The sequence below is a fragment of the Ammospiza caudacuta genome, chromosome 26, assembly GCF_027887145.1.
Source record: "Ammospiza caudacuta isolate bAmmCau1 chromosome 26, bAmmCau1.pri, whole genome shotgun sequence".
Taxonomy (NCBI): Eukaryota; Metazoa; Chordata; class Aves; order Passeriformes; family Passerellidae; genus Ammospiza; species Ammospiza caudacuta.
Genome location: NC_080618.1, coordinates 3,071,797 through 3,098,400, shown reverse-complemented (window position 1 = coordinate 3,098,400; position 26,604 = coordinate 3,071,797). Strand labels below are relative to the sequence as shown.

Sequence of the window (26,604 nt, the reverse complement as noted above, 5' to 3'; positions counted from 1 at the left end):
TCAGGTATTGATAATGTTTTCAAACTCATCAAGATTATTTCAGAGTGTTTTTTACCCAGGATTTGCCAAGTCTTTGTGCTAAAAGCAGTGGCTACTCCCTTAATAAAGCTGCAAATTGCACCTCATTTCCCACAGTGGCTTCACCACTCAGGAATCTGAATAAGGATAAAAAAAGGAGGAAAATAAAGTTCAACACTCAGAAAATGGGAGCTTTCTCTCGTTGGGACCTAAGACACCCAACCCCAAAGAGAGCATTTGGCTGGATGAGCCCTGATCCCTTTGGGGTCTCTGGGGCAGGGCTGCCTTTGACTGTGTGTTCTGCTCCCTTTTGGGGTCTCTGGGTCATTGGGGGTCCCTTTGGCTGGGTTCCCTGCTCCTTTTGGGGTCTCTGGGTCATTGGGGGTCCCTTTGGCTGGGTTCCCTGCTCCTTTTGGGGTCTCTGGGTCATTGGGGGTCCCTTTGGCTGGGTTCCCTGCTCCTTTTGGGGTCTCTGGGTCATTGGGGGTCCCTTTGGCTGGGTTCCCTGCTCCTTTTGGCGTCTCTGGGTCATTGGGGGTCCCTTTGGCTGGGTTCCCTGCTCCCTCTGGGGTCTCTGGGTCATTGGGGGTCCCTTTGGCTGGGTTCCCTGCTCCCTCTGGGGTCTCTGGGTCATTGGGGGTCCCTTTGGCTGGGTTCCCTGCTCCCTCTGGGGTCTGTGGGCAGGGCACCCCTTTCAGGGTGCCAGGGCCGTACATCCGTAGGGCGAGCCGCTCGGGGAGCCGTTGATGAAGCCGGGCGAGCCGGGCACGCCCAGGTTGCCCATGGGCACGTTGCTGTAGCCGTTCATGCTGCTGCTGGACGTGCTGTAGCTGGACTGCTGCGGGGTGGAGCTGGACGAGTAGCCCCGGGGGGAGATGCTGCTGGTGTTACGGATGTAACCTGCAAATAAAGCACGTTTCAGAACGCCTGGGCGGCTTAAAACTCCCTCCTGCACACCCCCTGCTTTCATAGATGCCATTGAAACCCAGATTATTTAAAATGTTTAGGCAACACAATAAATTCAGTGGTTTTTCCTGATGTAACCTGGAAATAGAGCATGTTTCAGAACCCCTCCGTGGCTTAAAACTCCCTCCCGCACATCCGCCGCTTTAATAGATGCCATTGAAGCCCAGATTATTTAAAAGCTTTTGGCAACACCAGTAAATTCAGTGGTTTTTCCTGCAGTTAAAGTTCTGAAGCAACTTTTTGAAGTGATCCAATGTACATTTTCCCAATCAAATTTGATTTATTAATTTATTCAAAACCTGGACGACAGTGTATGTGCTTATATTTACCTGGGGTAGAATCTATAATATATGGGATTTTCTACCATTGAATGGGAGAGGTTTTACCCTTCAAATTATTGTTGAATTGTTAAATTACAGATAAATTGCAGATAGAGCAAGTACATTACTAAGGGGAAATGATAACCTGTATAAAGTTTGTAGTTTAATTTTTAATTTCCTCTACTTGGGAGAAAGAATAAACTGGATAAGAAAAACCCACTTTTGTTGTATTACAAAATGCTATCAAATATTTGAGAGACAAAATTTAGCCTTTTTTTACTCCAAAAAGAGAGCTTAAAATGATAGCTACCAGCATAAAAGGACAAAATCAGTATTCCAGCTGCATAAAGGGTCTTTCCATAGAAAAAGCTTTCAGTAAAGAGATTGATACAATAATTACATTAAGAGTAGTCACTGTTTAGGTATAATATTTAGGTATATCAAGTCAGGTAATTTCTGCTCATTTACATTATGAGGTTCTAATTCAGGGCTGGTAAGACCTTGAAAAAAATGAGCAAAATTATCTTCATGATGGATTTTAACTGGACAGATAGAAAATTAACTTTAAACGACCTGGGTTTGCTGCCTTAGAGTGTTAAACACAGCCAATTATTAAGATCAACCACAGACCGTGTGTGATAAAATCAAAATGTTCAGGATGCAGAAAAGTTGGTAATTCTTTCAATGAAAGTTCTTTCAAGAAAATTCTTTCAGTGTTGCTACATTGTTTTATGGGTTGTTTTCCTCACAATCAATAGTGTATCTGGACTAAGTGTAATACATACAACATGTGAATGTTGGTAAAATTAACACTGAAGCAGCTACCTTAAAAACAAAAAAAAAGGGGAACATTTCCCACCTCTGTGTGAGGTTTTTTTCCAGCTGCTGCCATTGCTATTTGTGAAAACAGAGATATAATAAAAAATATTGATATTTTAAGGGGGACAGGGAGGGAATTCAGGGGCAAGTTGGTTTTGAAAGTAATCAAAAATTATTTCAAATAAGACACAGGGGCAGTACCACCCTTTGGGATGCCCAGTGTGGGAATCTATAAAATCAGAGGGTTTTGGGAAAGCTTCTTTTTAGGTGAACCAAGAGGGGGAATTGTGGGAATCCATAAAATCAGAGGGTTTTGGGAAAGCTGCAAAAGGCAGGCCTCAGAGACAGCAGAACTGTGATTGGAGCTAAGCAGTATCCATGAGATTGGTCAGCAGAAAAATTATGTAAAAAGTAGAAAAGTAAGGACAAATAGAACAACGGTCTGTGTACTAACACTTGTCTAGACTTACTCCCTAAGCTACAGAAAAGTTTATCTAGTGAGGTTTTAGGAAGTTCTAAGCTTAAAAATGGAGCTCTTTGCATTGTATCTTAAGTCTTACAATGCACAGAGAAGCGAGCATTGTTTTGACCTTTGATAGAACTACTGTCAATGTGCTTTTGCTTTGTGTGATTGGCCAAAAAGCTTTTAAAGTGAGTTTTAGCATCAAGTTCTTTGTCTGCTGCCTAGGATGTGAGCTGGTGGCATCTTCCCATTGTCATAACCATGGAATGAGGCTGATGTTGGAAAATAAAACAGCTCAAGAGGCGTCCCACAGCAGCCCCATCCTGCTGGGGATCTGTGCACAGACCCCCAGCCAGCAATGCCCAGAGCTAAAGGCACCACTGGGCACAGGGAGAGGTTGGAAATCAGATCTGGGAAAAGAGATTGGGAAGGAGAGGCTGGAAATCAGATCTGGGAAAAATGATTGGGAAGGAGAGGCTGGAAATCAGATCTGGGAAAAATGATTGGGAAGGAGACTGGCTGGGGTTTCCAGCTCCAGGAACGCTCCGGGGCTCACCCTGGTTGTTGCCCTGCGCTGACTCAGAGATGCTGACGCCCAGCTGGCTGCCGTAGGAGTTGATGCCCATCATGGAGCTGTGGGCAGGGGAGCTGGGCAGCGCGGGGATCTGCGCGGGGTTGCGGGGCACGCTGTACAGCGCCTCGGCGATGTCGGCCGCGCGCTTCAGGATCAGCTCCTGCAAGGAAACAGCGGGGCACAGCTCAGGCAGGAACGGGGCAGCGGGAACCCCCGGGAACCTCCTGGGAACCCCCTGGGAACCTCCTGGGAACTTGCCAGGAACCCCCCAGGAACCTCTTGGGAACCTCTTGGGAACCTCTTGGGAACCTCCTGGGAACCCCTCGGGAACCCCCCAGGAACCTCCTGGGAACCCTCCAGGAACCCCCCAGGAACCCCCCAGGAAGCCCTCAGGAACCTCTTGGGAACCTCCTGGGAACCCCTCGGGAACCTCCTGGGAACCCTCCAGGAACCCTCCAGGAACCCCCCAGGAACCCCCCAAGAACCCCTCAGGAACCTCTTGGGAACCCCTCGGGAACCTCCTGGGAACCCTCTAGGAACCCCCCAGGAACCCCCCAGGAACCCCTCAGGAACCTCTTGGGAACCTCCTGGGAACCCCTCAGGAACCCCCCAGGAACCTCCTGGGAACCCTCCAGGAACCCTCCAGGAACCCCTCAGGAACCTCTTGGGAACCTCCTGGGAACCCCTCGGGAACCTCCTTGGAACCCTCCAGGAACCCTCCAGGAACCCCCCAGGAACCCCTCAGGAACCTCTTGGGAACCTCCTGGGAACCCTCCAGGAACCCTCCAGGAACCTCCTGGGAACCCCTGGGGAACCTCCTGGGAACCCCTCGGGAACCCCCAGGTACCCCCCGGGGCCGGCTGCACCCCCACCCCCGGCAGCCTGACCTGGTTGTTGTGGGGCGTCCCATACAGGGCCTCAACCAGGTCAGCAGCTCTTTTCAGCAGCATCTCCTGTGGGGCACAGGGAAAGAGGTGTTGTAAAGGCAAGCTCTGGTCGATAAAATGAAGTAAAATAAATATATAATAAATAAAGAAAATAAATAAAAAATAAAATAAATGAAATATATAATAAATGAAATAAAAATGTATAAAGAAAAGGACAATAAAAATAAGTATATAACAAATAAAATTACAATTATTAAATAAAAGTATATAAATAGCAATAAAAATAAATAAGAAAATAAAAATAAATACAAAATACAATTAATTAAATAAATATGCAATGAATAAAATACAAACAAATAACTAATTGCAATAAACACAATAAAATGGTAAAATAAAATAGAACGGGAAAATAAATAAAATAGTAAATTAAATAAGACAGAATAGACTAGCCTGAAATAAATAAATACAATAAATAGACGAATGGAATGGAATGGAATGGAATGGAATAGAATAGAATAGAATAGAATAGAATAGAATAGAATAGAATAGAATAGAATAGAATAGAATAGAATAGAATAGAATAGAATAGTTAAATAACTAAACCATGAGCAAGTATTCTCTCAAGTGACTCCAGTATTTGTGTGTGGTTACTCTGAAGCCCGGGTGCGTTCAGGTGCTGTGCTCAGGTGTTATTTGCCAGGTCCCTGAGGGATTTAAGCCCTCCCAGTGGGTCAGAGCAGCCCCTCAAAGCATGAGTCCGTTCGGAGCCAGCGGGAGCCGATCCCCGGCGCAGCCGTGCCGAGCGCGGGGCTGCCCCATGACCCGGAGCTCTCCAGAGTCCTGAACCTGCTGCACCTCAGCAGCGCCAGAAACAGAGACAAACCCCAGACCAGCCCGCTCCCCCGGGGACTTCAGTGGATACCTTGGCATGGACACATGAACGTGTGTGGGACTCAGTGCATCCCTTTGCATGGACACACAAACATGTGTAGGGTTCAGTGCATCCCTTTGCATGGACACATGAATCTGTGTAGGATTCAGTGCATCCCTTTGCATGGACTCATGGATGTGGTAGGATTCAGTGCATCCTTTTAAATGGATGCACAAACATGTGCAGGATTCAGTGCATCCCTTTGCATGGACACACAAACATGTGTAGGATTCAGTGCATCCCTTTGTGTGGACGCACAAACATGTGTAGGGTTCAGTGCATCCCTTTACATGGACTCACAAACGTGTAGGATTCAGTGCATCCCTTTGCGTGGACACATGAATGTGTGTAGGATTCAGTGCATCCTTTTAAATGGACGCACAAACATGTGCAGGATTCAGTGCATCCCTTTGCATGGACTCATGGATGTGTGTAGGATTCAGTGCATCCCTTTGCATGGACTCATGGATGTGTGTAGGATTCAGTGCATCCTTTTAAATGGACGCACAAACATGTGCAGGATTCAGTGCATCCCTTTGCATGGACACACAAACACGTGTAGGATTCAGTGCATCCCTTTGCATGGACTCATGGATGTGTGTAGGATTCAGCACATCCCTTTGCATGGACACACAAATGTGTGTAGGGTTCAGTGCATCCCTTTGCATGGACTCATGGATGTGTGTAGGATTCAGTGCATCCCTTTGCATGGACTCATGGATGTGTGTAGGATTCAGCACATCCCTTTGTGTGGACACACAAATGTGTGTAGGGTTCAGTGCATCCCTTTGCATGGACACATGAAGGTGTTTAGGATTCATTAAATCCCTTTGCACGTACACACAAACATGTGTAGGATTCAGCATATCCCTTTACACGGACTCATAAACCTGTGTAGGGTTCAGTGCATCCTTTTACATGGATTCATTAATATGTGTAGGATTCAGCACATCCCTTTACACGGACACAGCCTTTGGGCTCAGGGATGTGCCACCAGGGATAGGGCAGAGCACAAGGACAATGAACTGGGAACGTTCACTGAATTCAGTTTAGCAGCAAAATTACACAGAAACCGTTTGAACTCTAACATATAAAAATCACTGTGGGTTCTACCCAGTCCCATTCTTGCCAGTTTTACAACTAATTGGTGAATTCTGATGTGATTGTAATTTAAGATGGAATTGTGTTTCTTTTATGAATTAGAAGTGAAAAAACACATTTGGTGGGCTGAATGAAATGCTTAAAATTATTTTACCTTAGCTAATCTTTCAGGGTCCCCAGGATGTCTTGGGATGACCTTCTGCAGTCTTTGGAAGCCATAATCTATGGTAGGTTCATTTAAAGCTGGAAAGAAAACATCAAACCCCACCACATTATATCACTGTATCTAAACATGTATTTTTATAAGGTTCTGTCTCAACAGGGCAACAAAGAAATCACAACTTCTGCACTTAAAACTGCTCCTACCTCCCTGGCTGCCTTCTCATCCTCTATCAAGGGCTGAATGAATAATTTGCAGGATGCAGCAGCATTGTCACAAAATACACCTTTAAAGATTAATGTTTCACTCTGGACAAAACCATGACAGCAATAAAGCAAATTATGAGACAAATACACACTAGAACAGGTCTTCTCCTGCTGGTTGCAGAGCCAGAAATCAGACAGCCCTGTTTGCTCCTCTAATAAACACATTCCACACACGCCCCCAATGTTCTGCAGTCCTGAAGTAGGGCACAGCTACTCATTAGACACATTCCCTTCCCCACTTGTGTGTTCTGCATACGCTGCCACTTCCCTGTAATGATCTTAATCTCTGGTGGATAAACCAGGATATTTTGACCCAGATCCTCAGTTAGCAATAGCTGGCAGAGCCCTACTGGCACCGCTGATGATTTCAGAAAACTTCAGACACTTTCATAGTCTCTGCTAGGAAACAGCAGCAATAATACTGGGATTTCTGATTGTTCAAACTCCAATTTAAACTGGTGCAGAACCCAAAAGTCAGCTTGCGGCATTCTGTGTGCTCAGGCTCTGCCTCCAACACCTCAGCAGTGCCACTGAGCACCAGCACAGTTACAGGGATGATTTTCTTTGAATTCCCTCATTCTTCAGAATGCACATTTAGTACAAATGACACATTCATGCTGAGGATTCTGTGAAGAATTCCATGACACATTTAATAAGTAACATATGTAAGTCCTTTAGCACTACCCTCAGTCAATGCTGGTTTAGACCTTCCTGTACCATTTGTGGTTCTTTTGGGAGGGGAAAAAAATCTTTTTTAAAAATAACTGGCACTGGCACAGCTGAAAACCCCTGATTACAAGAGATGCTGATGGTTCTTACTGAATGATCCAAAGTATCCTGAGCACCTCACAGGAGAACACAGGAGCACCAGAAGAGGCAGACTTTTACACTGATCCAGGTTCCCTGTTTATCTCTGTTCCCTGTTTGTCCCTGCCTGCCTTTGGTGTAACACCATGAAGGTAAAAGGTCACATTCTCCACTGAGATACATTTTATATTTACTTTTTATTAAATAATTATGGCATGGCATGAAGTTTAAATATTACAGGAGATAATCAAGTGGGAATTGAGCAGAGAAAACCCAGACCTGAGAATTTAGTCTTGGCTATACTTAGAATGTCTTTGCTCTCCACTGGGAGCCATTCTGGTTTGCTCAAGGAGTTTAATAATACACATTTCAACAGCCACAGAATCTACATCCCGTTTGGGAAGATGAGTTTTTGGGGGGTGGGCTATTTTGCCAATAATCCTGAGAATTAGAGGCCAATTCTCTCATCATTATGTGGCATTTCTCTTCTTGATCACAAATCTATTCATTTAAGTGATATAGCTAAAGCTAAAGAAATGTGAAATATATAGAAATTCAAACATGTGAAATATACAGGGATTCAAATATATATAAACTTACTAAAAATAGCTAGTGGGAATATGCAAAATGCTAATTCAGGAAGAAGAAGCTGGCTATTATTCAACAAACATTTTTCCAATGGATTGACATGGACAGTTCCATCCTGATAGATCAACAGCAGCAAATCATTTCCCAACAATGCTGAATTGTTCACAGGACTCAGCCATCCTGAATCAATGTGTACATTATGTCTTTCAGCACAAAGGTTTTCTGTACAGCCTGCAACAAAATTACCCACTACTGGTTTTACTCATTAATGGAACAAAAATATCTCTGTTGTGAAATCCTGTGAAAAACCAGTACCAAGTATTTGGAGGAGTAAATTGCACCTTGCCAAGTGGAGGCCAAAGATGAAGAATCCACCAGCAAGTTTAAGCGGCTTCCCAATAATTCTGCTTCCACTGAGGAAAGAGCTGCTGGGTCAGGAGTGATTTATCTGTGTATTACATAGAAATATGCTGGAATTATGTCCAAATTCTTTGGGGTTCATGGATTCAGAGACCATAAAGGGGTCTGACACACAAGCAGGCTGTTCATTGTTTCCTAGAAATCAGATGTCTGACATGAAACCCCTCAGAAAATGGACTCAAGTCCAAAATCCCATTGGCAAACCTCAAATCCAGAGTTTCAGGCTTAAGGGGTCTCTTTAACTTCCCAAAAGAGTTTAAAAAACTGGGCATGGCATGAGATAATTTATGCACAAAAAGAGAAGCCATCTAGGGAATAAGCTAAATTATCAGTGAGCCTGTAAACCTCTCCCTAGCAAAATTGTTTTAACAACAGATTTGTTGTATAAGAGTAAGGATGGATCTAAATGTGTCACCAACTACCTGACTTTGTTTATGTGAGGCTCAGAGTCTGGACAATGCCCTTTCTTTGATGTTCTTTACCCCTCAAAAGCTGTGTTTTTACCTTAAACACATATTCTGACTTGCTGGGATAGGAGGGGAAGGAGAATTCTCACAGCTGAGCAGGTTCTTCCATGGCCCGTGGCTGCATCTGGCCCTGTCTGCAGGGCCTGGCTGTGACACCCTGCCAGCAGTGCAGGCACTGGGAGGGGTCACTGTCCCCCCACCCATCCCAGCACATCAGATGCTGCAGGAGGAGGGTGCAGATGGACCCTGAGTGGAGCAGCCTCTGCTGGTCTCACCCTGGCAGATCTGGGAAAGGGCCATGTCCAAGGGTGTCACCGACATCTTCTCATAAAAATCCTTTCTTTAGGATTTTTCCCCCTTCTGAGAAGCTGTGGCCTCAGCAACAAAACAATGGTTATCTGCTGCTGTGGAATGCAACAGGTGGATGTGTGATTGGTCTTGGGTGGATGTTTGGATTTACTGACCACTCACGGCAGAGCTGGGTCTCGCTTTCTGCTGAGACACGGATCTTTATTATTCATTCCTTTTCTATTCTTAGCTTAGCTAGCTTCTGAGAACTTTTCTCTCTATTCCTTTTAGCATAGTCATAATGTAATATATATCATAAAATAATAAATCAAGCTTTCTGAACATGAGGTCAACATTCTCGCCTCTCTCTTCATCCTGCAACCCTTGTGACCGCTGTGACACAAGGGCCTCAGCACAGCTCTGCAGCTCACCTTGGACTCACCCCATAAAGCACAGCACAGGGAAAACAGGAAAATCAAAGTCTGCATATCTCTAGAAATATCCTGAACCCATAAAGCTGTGGCAGAGGGAGAGCAGTTTTTGCAGTGGGCTGCCCAACCTTTAAGGTGTTAACAGAGAAAAGGCACCTGTGACACTAAAGTTTGAATCATGGAATGGTTTGGGCTGGAAGGGACCTTAAAAATCCTCTTGTTCTATCCTGCTGCCATGGGCAGTCACACCTTCCACTTGTCCTGGATGCTCCAAGCCTGTCCAGCCTGGCATTGGACACTCCCAGGGACGGGGCAGGCACAGCTTCTCTGGGCAACCTGTGCCAGGTCCTCACCACTCCACTGGGAGGAATTTCTTCAGTAAATCTCACCTAAATTTCCCCTCTTTCAGTTTGAACGCATTACTCCTTGTCCTGTCACTACAGACCTTGATGAAAGGTCTCCCTCTGGTTTTCCTGTCAGCCCCCTCAGATCCTGGAATTCTCTGTTTCCCCATGCCTTTCACAGGCTAAAGCAGTGACAGCAGGAAATGCTCTGTCACCTCAGCTTTTTCTGTCCAAGGGAACTCACTCTTCCAATTTATGGAGCTCTCTGCATCCTTGTAAATGTTGTTTCTCACAAGCAGAAAACAAGAGCTCCAGTCTCCTTACAAGATTTAGCAAACCAGCACCTTCCCATCTCTGGATCCTGGCACAGAGGCTGATACAGCACAACCCAGAGCCCAGCCTCTCCCACAGATGATTTTATATTGCTTTGCTCTGACAAGGTAACCCCTGGAGGATTTCTGCTCAGCAAGGAAAATTATGTTCCAAATCTCCCTGATATACACATTTCCAGGTTAGCATCTCTGTGACAAAGTAAATGCAGAGCTGTGATCAAAGCTGAACTAGGAAAGCCTACAGACGTGCCCTCAGCTGGCATAAACGGGTGTGTTATTAAAGCCAAGGGAACTATAACGGAACCACTTACAGCAGCAGAGAATTTGAATTTGTGTCATATTAAAAGCAGAAGATGAGGCTACAGCAAGATTAGCAGCAGAGAGCAAATGTCTTTTTATTCCAGGAGCAGCTGATGAAATGAAAGCAATTCAGAACAGGGATGTGTGTGCAACCTGTATCCTCACCAGATGAAGGCACATGCAGGGAACAAGTGCTTGGGTGTGGTTGTGGGATCTCATCCTGTCAAGATTTTTACCTCAGATGCTTTCAGAGAGGGTTTTGACCTCAGACCCATGGTGGACAGCAGACTGAGGGGGGGCACCTAGCTGGGTGACAGTGGGAACTGTGGGTCCCTGGGAGCCAGCATGCTGTCAGGACTGTCCTACATTGGCTCAGCTTTCCAGTTCTTTATGTCTGTTGGATCAGGACCCTTTGCTGATAAGGTTCTGGGTTCACATTTGGGATGGGACCTTTGCCCTCAGATGCCCCCATGCCTGGCTGTGCTTGCCCTGCCCACGAGTCCATGGAATCTGCCTCTGTAAACTGTGGTTGTCACCTTTTGTTATTTTCACTAATAAAGTTTTATTTTCCAGGCTAATCCATCGCTCCCATTCCTCATTGTTAGCCAGCTTCTCCCAGCCAAGCCGAGCAAGGACATCACAGTGAGCTTGCAGCTCCTTATGTGGTAATTTAAAAACAGGCTTTTCTCTCTCATTTGTAGTATTTCATCTCTTCCTTCAGCTGCTAAAGTTGGTTCAGCCACTGCCATTCCCCTCCAGCGAGCCATTTGTCTGGGCTTTTGCTCTACTCCCCAGCACATCGTTCCATGTCTACAGAACCCTGCTGGCTTCACTCCTACAGGAAGTTTTCCATGTGGGAACCTTATGGAAGAGTCCACACATCCCATTCTGGTGAGGAGAGGAGGCTGATGGCTGGGTTGCAGCAGCCCTGAGTGAGAACACTTGGGAGTGGAAGCACTGAGAGCCCCAGAAGTGCAGCAGTGCCAGCACAGCACACTTTGCAGAAGCCCAAAGACACATTAAGACACATTACAGGACACAGTGAGCTCCCACAACAGCCTCACTGTGCCAGTTAGATTTACCCTTGAAATGTGCAGCTAATTTTTATATTAATCTTTCCAAGAGTTTCAAACAATCTTAGTGTGATTCCTTCCAAAAAAAGAAAAATAAAAAAGAAAGAAAAGGTCAAATATAATCAGGCTGAATGTAAATATTTGGTTGTATATTCTGTAGGCAGACCCATGTTGTGACAGCAGTTGGGAAAAATATTAATGTGGAGTAAAAATGCCTTATGAAATCTCCCCCATGTGTCACCACTGCCAGAGTGGCCTTGGACAAGTAACAGGGTAAATTAATTAACAAATTAATTAATTCAAACCAATACCAGTCACTGACACAGCTCCTGCAGCCCAAATCCCAGGCACCCACCTGTGTAAATGAACCTGCCTGGTGCTCCTTTGCAGAACTGTTTGGATTTGTAGGACAATGTCACCTCCACCACGCCGGGGATGTGCCGGGGCGGCGTCTGCACGCGGATGGCGTGAGGTGTGATCAGCTGGGAACGGCAACACGACAGCACCATCAGGGCTCTGCTCTATCCTTTCACTTCACCAGTAAATTACAGAAAAGTTTGGGTTGGGAGGACCCCTAAAGACCATCCAGACCCACCCCCAGTGAACACCTTTCTCTATCCCAGATTTCTCCAAGTCCTGTTCAACCTTGCACACTTCCAGGGATGCAGCAGCGACAGCTTCTCTGGGCTACCTGTACCAGAGCCTACCCTAAAAAATGTCATCCTCATTTCCAATTCTACCCTTGTTCACTTTAAAACCATTCCCCCTTGTCCTACCATCACAGGCCTCAGTAAAATCTCTTTTTAAAAAAATTATCACTATAGATCAGCAGAGGGATACACCTCGGTTAGATCCTCGCTTCCAGGGAGAGGATCACACATTTTAGGATGAATTGTCATCAAGAAACTTGTATTGTTAAGCCCATTGGTTAATTGATGGCTTATTCCTGGGCCCAGATGGATTTTTTTTCTCCTTCCCAAACTTAAACCCTTTCTTTATTTCTCAACCTTTGCTTATGTAAATAAACCTGTTTAAATAATAAACCCTGCGGAAAAATTGGTAGAGTAGCATTCATTAAGTTCATCAGTAGGTAAAAAAAAGATGTGGGAATATCAAATGTCTCCTTCAGCTCATATCAGGAGACAATTTCTAATAATGTCTTTGATTTTATAGACACCTAGAATTGTTCAGTTCCATTCTGGGTATCATTCAATAATATCACAGAGAAAGGAAAACACATTCCATAAACTCCCTTCACACAAGCTTCTGTGTCCCACCTCACAGCATGGAACAGGAATTAACCCCGTTCCTCCTCAGAAAAGGGAAGTCTCCCCAGCTCAGGGGCACGGGGGCAGCTGTACCCACCTCGCTCCACACCAGCATGGTCCCAAACACCACCTGCAGCCCATCGAAGAAGTTGTCCCCGATGATGATCACCATGGCTCCCCCCGTGGTCCAGCCCTCGCTTGGGCTGATGGCTTTGATGCAGGGCGTGGCTGCACAGAACAAAAAAACCATCAAAACAGCTCTTGAAGGTGTCTGTTTTCATCCTCCCAACAGCTTTGAGGCCTGGCTGTAAATCCCTGGAGCAATTCCTGTAAGTATCAAACATCCCAAGTGATGCAAAACCTGCATCACTGGTGGAGAGCAGCTCCACCCATCCACACCTGGGAATTCCTGAGTTCCCACTGCTAGCAGAGGCCTAGGACAAGTCCCTTCCAGCCATTCACCCATTGAGGCTTCTCACCACTCCACAAACCCCAGTATGCTGAGAAATAAATAAATAAATAAATTAGTGTTTTCTGCCTTGCAAGTGTTAATTACTTGCCTATTCATTACTGGCACTTAACATCGTGTCATTAAAGCCTAATAGGCCAACTGTAGTGGGTGTAAAAATGAGATGCTTAAATGATTGTGCAGAGGCTGCTTAAAAAAAACCAAAATAACACCCACTGATTAGCATAGGATCCCACAGACACAAACCCTCTGGAAAAAAAGGTACAGTCACATTCATTACATTTATCAATGGGTGAAAGAAGATATGGGAATATCAAATGTCTCCTCCAATTCATATCAGGAGATAATTTCTAATAATTTTCCTGATTTTATGGGGCCTTTATTTTTTTTTTTTTTTTATTTCTCTCTTCCATATGCTCAAGGCCTATGGACTATGCATCCCATCAGGAACCCAATATGGTTTCCAGGCCATAACCAAAGTCAATCCATCACTCCATTCCCAATGTTGACAGGGTCAGAGGTGGAGGGGAACTTTGGCAGTGCTCCAAAAACATGAGACTCCTTTGAACAGCCAGTCAATCACATCCAATCAGTCAAGGAAAAACTGGATGGCTTCCTAGGCTAGGAATCCTGGGATTTTCCTTCTACCATTTCACTGCCCGCTGGGGGAGAATTAACACCATTCCGAATTCTTTACTGATTCAATCATTTTCTTCCAGTTCATTAATTCTTCTTTTAGGTTGATACAGGGCACAGTTAAGAAGTGGGGCAGCAAAACATTATAATGAAATAATATCCTTGCTTGTCTTTTCTACTAACATCACCAGCTCTTCTCACTTTCAGTGGCTGCAGGAGAGGGAAAAGCAGGCACTGATAGCACTTTCCAGCATTTTCCAGTCAGTTTTGAGCACTGTCTGCATGAGGGAGGTGGAATGTTTTGGGAACGAAGAGGGAGAGGAGGGGCCGAACGTTTTGAAACTTAACAGATACAAGAATTTGTAATTGCTTGAATACAGTCCCCAACCCATCCTGGAGCTGGCCATGAGTCTGGCTTAGCCAAACAAACTCACATCAATTAGTGTCAGCTCCCTCTGCGCATCGTTAGGCTCCGTGCACAGTTTGTTTAAGGGAACCAGTGACACTTTTTCATACACATCTTGTGCTGGAACGGCTCTGTTTAACTAAGATGTCATCTTGCCTAATTTGCCTGAAATCAAATCTATCCCAGCTGAATGAGAGGGCTGAAATTTAGATAATACTTAGTGTTTCTGTGTTTTTCATCTTTGCAGTACATACTAATTAATAAATTGCAGGGGGATGGGGAGTCAGTCCCTTAGATGTGAGGAGGATCATATTTTGCATGCAGTAGACACTGTTTTCCTGCCTCTGCCTTCCCCAAACCCCCTGAGGCTCTGCAATTCCCCCTTAGCTCTCCTTCCCTCCTGAAAACAAACAGAAATGGAAGAATGGGTAATTTCTTCTCTGCTCTGCAGACAAAAGTCCCACCTTCTGAGGGGTCGAGTCTTCTTGCTCTCCGCCCGTGCTTGGAGTTGTTGTGCACGAACATGTTGTCAGACACTGCCAGCACGTGCCCATCCACGTTCACTGTTGTTGATAGCACCACCTGGATGTTTAGAAAGAGAAGGAGAAAACAGCCAGGTAAACAATTTATTTGAAATTCAACTTGTTAAGGGTTAATTATTCAGTTCGGCTAAACTTTACACCCTTGTTTTGTAAAATGGCAGGACACACTGCAGGGGTTTAAGAAGGGGAAAAAATATTTTCACCCTTCATTCAGTGCATTAATTGCATTTAACACAGCATCCTGTGGGCTGTATAGAAGTCTCACTGTAAAATGACCCAGCTCCTGCAGGATGGAAACTCCATGAAAACAGGACCTAATATCATGCCTGGGTTTGATATGGTGCCTCCTGAAAAATCATCTGAGCCTGAGCACCCCAAACCAAGAACAGGTTTTAAACATCAACCTCCATGACTGGGTTCCAATCTGAATTCTTAGAGGAAATAACTGTATATATTAATTAATCTCATTTTAGTTTTTACAGTATCCAAAGCTCTAAATCCCATCAATCCAGATAAAGATATGTGACTTCAAACCACAAACTTTTGGGAAAAACAAGTGTTTTAACTCCTGAAAGAAGATGCCCTCTGATTGACTGGTTTTGACCATTAGTTGGTGTAAATGAGCTTAATTCCATCCCACTGCCACACCTAGAGTACAGCACAGCCATGGAGAGTCAAACCCTGCATGTGTTCATGGATTTTCACAGCCTCAGATGTCACAGCTGAGGTAAGAGAATGTCAAGCTCTAATTGTTGATAAAACTCTATCCAGCGCAGAGCAGGAGAGACCTTGCCCTCCCCAGGCTTAGGCGAGCTTAAAGAATACTTTCTTTCTCGAGACAACTCTAATTCATTCCAAAAGGCTCTTGTCATCCTGTACTCTTGTACTTCTCAAGCATTCTTGTCACAGAATGTGTTGCTTTTGTGTGCCAACTGATTTCCTCATTCCCATTAGGGTGGGGTGTGACTCCATCCAAAGGGAACGTTTCCCTCATGACATAGCTGAGCCCACTCAGATGCACTTCATTATTTTCCCTTCAACAATGGAAATAAATTTTAGTCTCTCACTGGCCAGCCCAGAACACTCTGTGGCAAAGGGAAATAGGCCTGAATTATTCCAGTGTCTGAGATATTTACGACAAGTGTTTAAATTGCAACCAAATGTAAATAAAAAGTGTGTCTTGTATATACAGTTGCACTTTGGAATAGAGACATCTCTGAGGTCACTTACACGAGTGGGTAAATACACACCCACTTGCTCTCAGGAAGAGAACAGAGGCAGACTTCAAGTGTTCACACATAGAATAGAGTCATGGAATGTCCTGAGTGGAAAAGAGACCCACTGGGATCATCCAGTCCAACCCCAGGCCCTGCACAGACACCCCAAAATCCCACCCTGGGCACCCCTGTCCAAACCCTCCTGGAGCTGTGGCAGCCTCGGGGCCGTGCTCATTCCCTGGGGAGCCTGGGCACTGCCAGCACCTCTGGGGGAAGAGCCTTTCCCAAAATCCAACCTTTCCCTGATCCCCAACCTTTTCATGGTCTCCAGCCTGACCGTCCTTGGCACAGCTCCAGCTGTTGCCTGGTTCTGTCCCTGTCCCAGAGCAGAGGTCAGTGCTGGAATCACCATTTGGGTTGTGCACAACACAAGGGCCACATTTTGGTAGGAGATGTAGAGACCCCCACAGCAATGGCAGAGTAATGGCAAGAAGCAGTCCAGAAGACAAGTGCTGAGCATCCTCTGCTCCCTGAGCCAGCAGGAATGGAAGATGCTCTTCCAGACCTCTCTCCATGTGTGGCTCCATTTTTATCCACCTCTCCCATCCATGACAGGAGGGCCAGAGCCACTTGGCCTGTCACAGGCTGGGAGCCAGGGTGAATAAACAGAGCATTCTCATGGACAGGATAAGATGCAAAGTTCAGATGTGGAGCAGAACCTTCTCAAAGTTTGGGACCTTTTTTGCTGTAACCTGAATTTCAGCAGAGATCTTTGTCATTGCTACACCACCACCACCACCCAACTCCTCATCCACGGTGTGGAAAAAGGACATGTGAGAACATGGACATCAAAATGACTGAATTTCTTCACTTTGCCCCAGCTGTTCCCTCTTGCCTGATGGAGATCACAATACAATTGTTTTATTCTGGAGATTAAAAGCCAATGTTTTATGGATAAAAGGAGGAGGAATGTGCATTCCACCATGGTCTCTAACTCCCAGGCCCTTCCCTTTCACAAGCCAACTGCTTTCCCCCAGTGAGTATTTCCTGGGTCATGAAGGGTGACCCTTTCCATCTGGAATCAATCAGTCAACTCCTGACAACTTCCTGAAACACCTCACTCCATTTCCTGTTCTCTCCCCCTTCCCTCTTTCCCCCTGGTTTGCTTCACTCTTCAAAACTGCAGGCCACAGCAGCTTAATGTTAGAGGGTCAGACACAGTTAGACTCCAAAACACTACACAAGAACACCTTTGACCTTCAAAAATCTTTACATCTTAGCTAAACAAATCAAGGTCAACATTTCTTACCATTACCTTGTTAACCATTTCTATGCACTTTTGCCAATACCCTCCTGAACACGTATTTATCAACCACACTTGTTCTCCCAACGTCGTAAAATAGTCCAAGCTCTTTTTAAAAAACCCTGAATTTAGTGCTGATGAAAGGTGATGTGCAAACTTCCCTGGAGATTTAAATTCTGACTTTTGCCCACAGTGCTGGCAAATGGTTCTGGTGAGTTTTTCTTCTCCTGCCCTGATGCCACCACTTCTCGTGTATGATAATTTGGCTTCTTTGCCTATTCTCTGTGGATGATCTTTTACCTAACACCAGTTGTTAATGCAAAATTTAATCTAAAGGGAATGATCTGAGAACAACAAAATAGGTCATGTAGGCCGTGGATTCTGGTAAGTGAGGCTGAGGGCCAAATTTTAGGCACAGACAGCTAAAAACTTAAGATTTTGTGCCACCCAAAAGCTGGACCAAACTGTAACCTCTGCTGAGGTTTCAGAGCACAGCAAGCAAGCAAGAAGTAGAGAGGACAATGTGTTATTCCTTCATCCTTCCAAACACAGACCCCATCTCCCTCAGAACACCGGGGGAATTGAGGATTCTAAGCTGTTTTCACGCTCCTTGAGGTTCTCCCTGTCAATCTGCAAAGGTCTTCTTATCAGCTGAGAGGCCACAGCCATAAAGCTGTGGTTCCCCAGCAGTCCTGGGGAAATGCTGGAGCTGTATCCACATTATTTTTGTTTCCCAGGTGGATTTCTGTAATGCAATCCTTGCTTAGAACCCACAGGGAGGGTTCACCTCCCGTGACATCCAGCCAAAGTGTCTTTAACACTTTAAACTCGGCTTCTCTGAGCCCTGCTGCCCCTCTTTCACCTCCCTGCACAGCTCAGGGGGTTGGGTTTCTTTACAAACCTTCACCTGGGTACTACAAATTTCCCTCCCCTAGCTGTGTTATATCAGTATTTTTATATTCTAAAGTGTGCTGCTCTTCAAATCAGAGATATGCAAATCCATTCACATCCTCAGATATAAAATCTGTATCAGTCACAGACACCTATTTAGACATATGGTACAAACATTCCAGGCATACAGGCATTTACTTACATGTAACATATCTCATCACTGTGTAAATGATCTCTCTCAAAAAATTCCTGTTACCATTCCAAGTGTGGAAAAAATTCTTTATGACATTGTACATCTGGAAACAATATTGCATTCCTGATGCACTTTCCCTTGTAACTCTCTAGTCACAGCACCATGTTATTTTAACTTTTCAAAAAAACCCCACCCTGTTATTATTATTATTATTATTATTATTATTATTATTATTATTATTATTAATTATTATTATTATTATTATTATTATTATTATTATTATTATTATCCAGTTGAGTGGAAGGAAAGATGTCAGGCCTCATCCTGCTGCCTGGATTTGGACAGAGCTCCCATTGATGTCAACAGGAATTTTGGTTGAGGGAGTAACACAGGAGGAGAGCCTGGATATGATGGGTTTGCCTCAGAGTTGGATTGGGAATAAGATAAACAATGTGGAAAATGCCAGCAGCCTCGCTCTGCTCAAAACTTCCATGGAATTCTTTGGGAAATCCTCTCCACAAGCCTGATCCTGCAGACGGGGGGCTGACAGCAAACTGGGCACCCTACCTTCACCCAGGGAAGCTGAAGGTTCTTGGGACACAGGCTTGGACACCACTCCTGGGTCACTGACACCTTGTCTGCTGCTGTTATCCACAGACAAACCATGGAGCTGCTTTCCTAAAATCATTTGCAGCCATTTCCACCTTCTGCCTTTGACACTCGTCTTGTTTTAAAGCCTGGTGATGAGGGAATTTATGGCTCACAGCCTAAATTTATTCCTAGTCAGTTTGTACTTAACATTAGCTCTAACATTATTATTTCCCTTCCTGACCTTCCTGAGGGTAATTTCAGAGAGCAGTTCCACCCCTCCCCAGTGCAAGTATTTGAGCCAAGCTCTTGTCCTGCCCCTGTCCCCTTAATGACCCATTCCTGCACCTGTTCCAATGTCATTTTGCTCTCCTTTGGCTGTAGTTAATCCAGTGTATTGTACCCAAACAAGAATTCAGAGGGGCCCAACACAACAAATCTGCCTCCTTTGTGCTGGCAGTCTGAGGCTGAGTGGATCTCATCTGTAGTTTGTTTTTAATGGATGAGACATCACTCTGGGAACTCTCTTTCCCCATGGATATTTGGCCTTCAGATCTGAGCACATTAAGCTCCTTGAGTACTTTTTCTCTTGCAATTGAGTCAGTCCTTCCCTTACTCACTCAGAATATAAAATAACATCACCTTTTGTTGGGCCAGTCAGCACCCGATGAAGAAATCTGCCCCCCCCAGGAACAGGCCCAGGCTCTGCTGACAGCAGCTGCATTTGTTTTGCAATCTCTGCCTGGGAAATTAGTCTCCCATCATGCTTGTTCCATGTAGTGTTCACCTCTACCAGCAGCTCAGTGATCCCTGTCCATATCCCAGCCTGACCACAGGAGTCTCTGGCACTTTCCTTCCCCAGCAGCCTGAACAGGATTCTCATTTAGAGCAGTGATGTTTTATCCTTGCCATCCTTTTTTGCTTCCTGCAGCCTTCATTCCTAACTCCCAATATCATCCCACCCCTCTCCATCATTTTCCATGTCCCTGAGTGCCACAGAGCCCTCAGAGCTCTGGATTAGAGTGAGCTGGGTGAAATCCCAGCCCCAGCCAGCTCTGCGCACGTGCCTGATGATGAACTGATCCAACCACTCCGAGGTCAGGAAGGAAACCTCCCCAGGGGTGCACCTTGTTATTTTTCCTTTCTCTTTCTCCCTAGAGCATCTAGAGGAGTGGGGGTACCTGCCAGGAAACATTCCATGTCATGTTTTCTGCTGAAAACAGGGGGCAATTACTGACCTTTCTCATTTTGCTCCTAAGAAAGGACATTGGTTCAAAGCTGATCACTGTTAGAACCAATGTCTGCTGCCTGCTACCCCTCCCTGTTTAATCCCTGTGCTCCTGGAGGAAACAGGATTCCCAACCAACAGGAGCCTAATGTGTGAGCACCGGGTCTCAGCTGAAGAGCCTCAGCTTAATTCTACGGAATTATTGTCCCCCCTTCACACACCACTTGTTACCATTAAAGTATCACTGGGCTTCAATCAAGTTCTGCAGGAGAATTCCTCATTAAATGGAGGGCATAGTTTTTGGGGGTTTTATTTTTAAGTTCCATTCCTGGGAGAATCCCTCACTGAGAACACAGCCCTGACTAACAATACCTATGTAAACTCAATTTGCAGAGGAGCTGAACTCAAACCCTCTGTTTAAATAAGTAATTTTGGGATGATTTTTGCCTCAGTTTTCCACCCATCAGCTTTATTTGGAAACATTTTAATTTATAAATAACCAATATTTTTTTTCAGTTAAATTCACAAGGACATACTGCTTGATCCCTGTGGGTTTTGGGCAGCCATCAAGTAACTATGAAAGTACCCCTTAGTTCTAGAAATATTCCCTTTCCTTTAGTTCTAGAAAGAGTCTCTTTCCCTGCTTTAGCCACTGACAGACATTGAAGAAGTGATTCACAATAAAATCATGTTACTACAGGGGGAACAAAAACCTCATTAAAATAATGATCACACATTCCTTAACTTTTGATGTAAAACATAGTTTTCAACAGCACAAAATCATTGCATCTGGTTAAATAAGGAAGGCAAGAGGATCACAAGGCATCTGGTGTTGCTCTCCAAACTAAAGAATTATAGTAAAAAAACCACAACTCTTCAGGCATCTGGAGCTGCATTAAATTTACAACACAATGTTAATGCAACCTTTCCTCCCCTTTCTCTCCCCACCCCCTTTTTTAATGATACACATGAAATCTAAGATTTAATTTATCTTAATATATTGCTAGTATAATATGAAATATCTAAATCTTGTAATGGCTCTGGAAGTGAGGCTGGGGCCAGGCTTGGCCACTGGATCCAGTGCTTTGGAGCTTTGGGGATGAGCCAAGCCAAGCCCAAACCGTGCAGCTTCACACCCATTTTAATCAGAAGCATTGCTTGATGCTTTTCCATCACCAGTAACCACTGCTCTGTGCTGGAAAGCTCAGTAGGATGCATTGCAGGGCACTATTTCCACATCTCATATTTGTACTTGTGCCTCAGCTCTGGGCTTTCATTCAGGCTCCATTAAAGAACAAAAACAGCCTTGGACAAGACCCTTTCAATCCCAGATTTCAGCAGTGATTTAAATGAGAACTTTGGTAGAAGGATTTTCTCTGCTCTTTTGTTTAATAACCACAGAGGAAAAGGAAGATCCTGATGTCTCCTGGAGGTTTGACAAGCACTACTCCATTGAAAATGAAAATATTTGGTTCTGCAGAAGAACACAGATAGGAATTGAAGCACACTTAGATGAGCATTGCTGCAGAATTTTGTTTGCATAAGGAAAGCCAAGTGCTTGGAAGTGTCTGGGAAAGGAGGGACTTAATAACAACAGCTGTACAAATCATTTATTGGGGGAAAACCAGCAGAATTCTTAGATATGGCCCAAGACTGAAACATAATGAATTAAATAATGAAATTAATAAACCATTCTGCTGCCCTGTGGTTTTTGAGCCTGCTTTTACTCTGCTCACAGGTTTCTGCACTGGCAGGATGCACAACTACCCCTTCAAACTTAATAGACAACTCTGCACATTCATTACTCTGCCTGGTGAATATCTTAACAATTAAAATGAAAATTAACATGTCCAAAGTGTGCAAACAGACCACTAATATTTTAAAGTAATTTTTTCCCCCCACTTTTGACTTTCAGGGTTGCTGACAGGCCATGCCCAACAAGCAGCAGGCAAAAAGAATTTATCAAACTTTTAAAACAGAAAACTCAACAAACACAAAAAAAAAAAAAATTAACCAAAAATAAAAGAAGTGTCCAGAGGCCACTGGAGTGTTTAAGAACACTCCTAACTCTGGTTATGTTCAGGGAAGTAATGATGGTGTCCTTAGAAACCAGGAGGCAGACAGAAAACAAGCTGTCTCTGCCCATTGTCCTTACTGTTCATCATGGCTAATTTGCTTTGGAACACGGAGCTTTGTTATTCCCAAGGTGTCAAATTTTAGCAATTTGAGCCACTTTTTGTATCTTTTTTTATCCACACTGACCTCTGCAGCCCAGAACAAAGCTCAGCAACCCATGAGTCCAGCTCTGAAGCAGCCTGAATGAAGATCCTGCTCTCACTCAAAACCTCAAGCATTCTGCCATTTGTCTCAAATGTTTTCATTCTGTAACTCTGAGAAAAGGTTGACATTTTTGGGGGGTGTTGATATAAACTAAACTGAACTTAGTGGTTTTAAAGGTTGATCTTGATTAATTTGGGGGCCTGAACTGAACTCTCACACTGAGACTCCCATTGACTGAACGCGCAGGAGGGGTTGAAGTTACCCCAGAGAAACAGAACCCTGGAGCTTCACTTGGCTCTGTTTGCCCAGCTTGGCATGTTTGGAGGCAGAAAACCCAGCTGAGGAGTCTATCCTGTTGGAATCCTTAAGGTTAGAGGGTTTTTAGGAAATGGTTAAAAAAGTATAGGCCTCAGACTGAAGTTTTGTTAGCATTGCAAATACAGCAGAAAAGTTTCCCATGCAAGCAGAAAAGTTTCCCAAGCAGTAGACGTGACAAACTACAATAGGTCTTTGAGGAATTGGCTTTAGGATGGCAACAAGGTTATTTAATGTATACCTTTAGAAGGTTAGCATGAATAGAACTCTGTTCTTTGTCTCTTATGATCTAGTCTTTGTTTTAGCTACGATTTTTTGTATGTTTTATAAGATTGGATAGAATGTTTGTCAATATGTGTTTTCTGTGTCTGATTGGCTGAATTGTAGTCTGAGATGATTTTATGTATTGCTGTACCAGCGCTGTTGGGGGAGACATTTTTTGGTGTGGATCAGTGAGCTGTCATGTCTCCATTTTGTATTTTGAGACTGATGTGCTGGAAATAAAAGCAAAAATCTCTTCACTGGTCTGGTTACAATGTTATCCATATTTGGATATTTTGCCCGGCCTAGTGGGTTCCTTTTTTAAGACGTGGGTTCCTGACACCATTGGACTTCTACCTGCCCCGTCCCCCGCATATCCCAGCTCATTCTCCTCAATAAAGTGCTGATTTTGGTGCAGAGACCAAAAGTAAGGCCAGGCAGGAGAGCTGCCCGGTGGATGGGCTGAGGAATGGAGGAATTCCATCCTCATCCGCGGGACCCTGCAGGATTTGGTGCTGTTTCCCTGTTTCAGGTTTCCCTGGACATCTGAGGCTGTTGGGCTCTGTCACGTCCCCATTCAGGTGAGGTGACACCAGGGATAATGCTAAGAACACAGACAGATTAAAGTTTGATCCAAACTCCTCCTTCAGCTCAGCATCTGATGGACATCAAGGATTTGAGGATTTTTTGGGAGTGGCCAGCATGGGTTTGAAATCAGAGCTGAATTTCTCCAATATTCCAATGTGTTTGGGTCCAGGATTTCTCTTTTGGCAGCTACAGCCAATATTCTGTGTATTATGGCAGTGCCTCAGGTCCCCAGGTGTTCATCAGGAGAGGCCTGGGCACGATTTTTTACAAACTCAGAACAAAACCCCCCCCAAAAAGGAGATTATTTATGTTTCCTGACATTCTGCAATCAGTTCTTCTTGCTGGCTCCAAAAGCCAACAAGATGCGTTTACATGCTGTAAAAGAGGTTTTCTTTTACTTTCCAGATTTTTAGCTTTCTTGGCAGATGATAACTAATTGCTGGTTCTTTTCTTTATGGAAATTGCCACTTGAAAAAAAACCTCAGTATAAATTCCCTAACAATGAGCACCTCTTTTTTTCTCGTGTCTTATCATCTCTAAAGAACACAGAGTGAAGAAGTCACTGCAGTCTCTTTAAACTACTGGTGAAAAAAATTAGGTTGGTCAGGAATTTTTCTTGAAATTTCTTCATGCTCCAAACTAAAAGGTAATAAAACTTTTTTTTTTTTTGCTGCATTTCTTTACTTTTTCTGAGCTTTCAGAAAATTTTGTTTTGCAGGATTTCTCGTAAAAGTTGAAACTTATTTTTAAAATTATTAAATTTTTCAGCGCTAGCAGAAGCGGAAGAAAAATAAAAATGACAGCATTTTGAGAATGCATTTTGATGGAAAGTCTGAAGCAACTCTGTAAACTCCAGTGGAGTTTTAACTCTGTTTATAAATGAGGAAGCTCATGTAAGTAACCCCATTTGGAATCAGAGATGAAAAGAGAGGGAAAATGGCTCACCAAAGGTCCCCCAGAAAAGCTGGGGTGCAGCCCAACCACCTGATTCCATGGCTGTGCCTCAGCCTTGCCCCAGAGCCGGCTCCAGCCCCACTTTCTGACATCTGACAGCACATCCAGGCTCTCAGAGCTGCACATCCCCTTGCTGCTCTACCAGGGGCTGAGCTAAAGGGGAAACTATTTATTAAACAGAGCTGCCGAAAAGGTGAGGGCAGGAGAACCTCTCCTCTCCTCTCCTCTCCTCTCCTCTCCTCTCCTCTCCTCTCCTCTCCTCTCCTCTCCTCTCCTCTCCTCTCCTCTCCTCTCCTCTCCTCTCCTCTCCTCTCCTCTCCTCTCCTCTCCTCTCCTCTCCTCTCCTCTCCTCTCCTCTCCTCTCCTCTCCTCTCCTCTCCTCTCCTCTCCTCTCCTCTCCTCTCCTCTCCTCTCCTCTCCTCTCCTCTCCTCTCCTCTCCTCTCCTCTCCTCTCCTCTCCTCTCCTCTCCTCTCCTCTCCTCTCCTCTCCTCTCCTCTCCTCTCCTCTCCTCTCACATCTCAAAGTGACCATTGCTATTTTGGCTTCTTGGTTTGTTGTTGTTGTTTTTTACAGAAGCTGAAGGGAGGATGTGAGAGTGTTAGAAAGCAAAACATAACAGGGAAAGAGGTAGGAAATGAGGAGGTTGCTTGTGTAGCACGTACAGAGCTACTTTGAACAATTCCAAGGCATCTAAATATCACAGGCACGATCCCTGCTGTGGGCAGCTGGATCTGCAAGTGCTTTGCCCGAGGGTGTCAAATCAAATATCCACTGCTGGTTGGTACAGTACAGCACTTCCCCCTGGGGATTCAGGGTGGAGAAGGAGGGAAGGAAAAGAAAGGAAAAGGGAAAAAAAGGTTTAAACACAACAAATGGAGAAAAACTTGAACGCTGTCTGATATGGCTTTTGTCATCGTGTTTGTTAGGGGCAGTGCAGGAGAGAGGAGATGGGAAAGGAAAAGAAGAACAGAGGCAGACAGGTTAATGCTGAGCCTTGTAAGACTTACCTGGAACCGTCTCATATCTCTTGGGTTTCCTGCTGTTTTCAAGCAATTCTGATTGCACTTGAGAAAAAATTTTAGGAAGAATCTGGAAAGAGAAAGAACCACATCACTTCTATTAACCACAGCAAAAGGTGTAGTTATATTCTGGTTTAAAATGTACATGAAGTGGTTTGCATCATACTGGGTCTTACAGGACTGCAAGAATTTATCAAAACACAAACAAACTAAACTCTAATAAATGGAATTTACAAAAACCAGCAGGTAAAGTATACCCAGTGTGACTGAAATCCACTGTGGTGTAAGTGAACATCATTCCTCTGATCTACACCCAGTCCCTCTGCACAGGTTTGATCACACAATTTTAGTCTTTTCTTATCTCTCCCTCACATTCAAGGTCTTTTTTTGGCTGTCTGGAGGGACTTCCCATGAAACAATATAGAAGGATAATGGTATTGTGGAGACCACAAAACCAACAGGGCAACTCCGAGGCAGATAAGCCTTGGAATGTATGAAAAACCCAGGAGCAAACACAGCTCAGGGAGGAACCTGATGAGGATTCATTCTGATGGTGTTTCTTTCTGATGAAGATTCCTGTCACACAAGCAGAGGAACAGAACTGCCAAAAGCCCAGACTGTTCCTATCTAGATTCGGAGGGAGGATAAGGAGAACACGAGCTCAAGTGAAACATGACAGCTCATGCTGTCCGAGCAGATAAACCCCTTAATATCCCACAAAGTTCTTGCGCCAATTATTTTTGTTCTGTCACATACACCCATCTTCATATGGTTTATTATTCTGTAGAGTTTAGCTTGTCATGTACCCAAGTTGAATCTCCAGCCTGTTTGGTGACTCACCCAACACTGCATGGAGATTTTAGAGTTTAGAAATATTCTGCAGGAATTTT

The 26,604-nt window shown here is 44.4% G+C and overlaps 1 protein-coding gene across 6 annotated transcripts in view; it reads right to left on the bottom strand.

Annotated features, from left to right (window-relative positions):
- EBF2 (EBF transcription factor 2) overlaps nt 1-26,604 on the bottom strand; it is a 130,446-nt gene that overhangs the window by 9,057 nt on the left and 94,785 nt on the right. For 2 of the 6 annotated variants that reach the window (XM_058820347.1, XM_058820351.1), the window contains 8 exons: nt 25,703-25,784; nt 14,799-14,916; nt 12,921-13,051; nt 11,911-12,037; nt 6,234-6,322; nt 4,048-4,113; nt 3,143-3,320; nt 733-918 (listed from right to left, as the gene is read on the bottom strand). In XM_058820347.1, coding sequence (XP_058676330.1) covers nt 733-918; nt 3,143-3,320; nt 4,048-4,113; nt 6,234-6,322; nt 11,911-12,037; nt 12,921-13,051; nt 14,799-14,916; nt 25,703-25,784 — 977 coding nt within the window. Of the gene's footprint in view, nt 1-732; nt 919-1,520; nt 1,524-3,142; nt 3,321-4,047; nt 4,114-6,233; nt 6,323-11,910; nt 12,038-12,920; nt 13,082-14,116; nt 14,120-14,798; nt 14,917-25,702; nt 25,785-26,604 lie in introns of all 6 variants that reach the window. The other 4 variants (XM_058820350.1, XM_058820349.1, XM_058820352.1 and 1 more) reach the window with 4 other exon arrangements.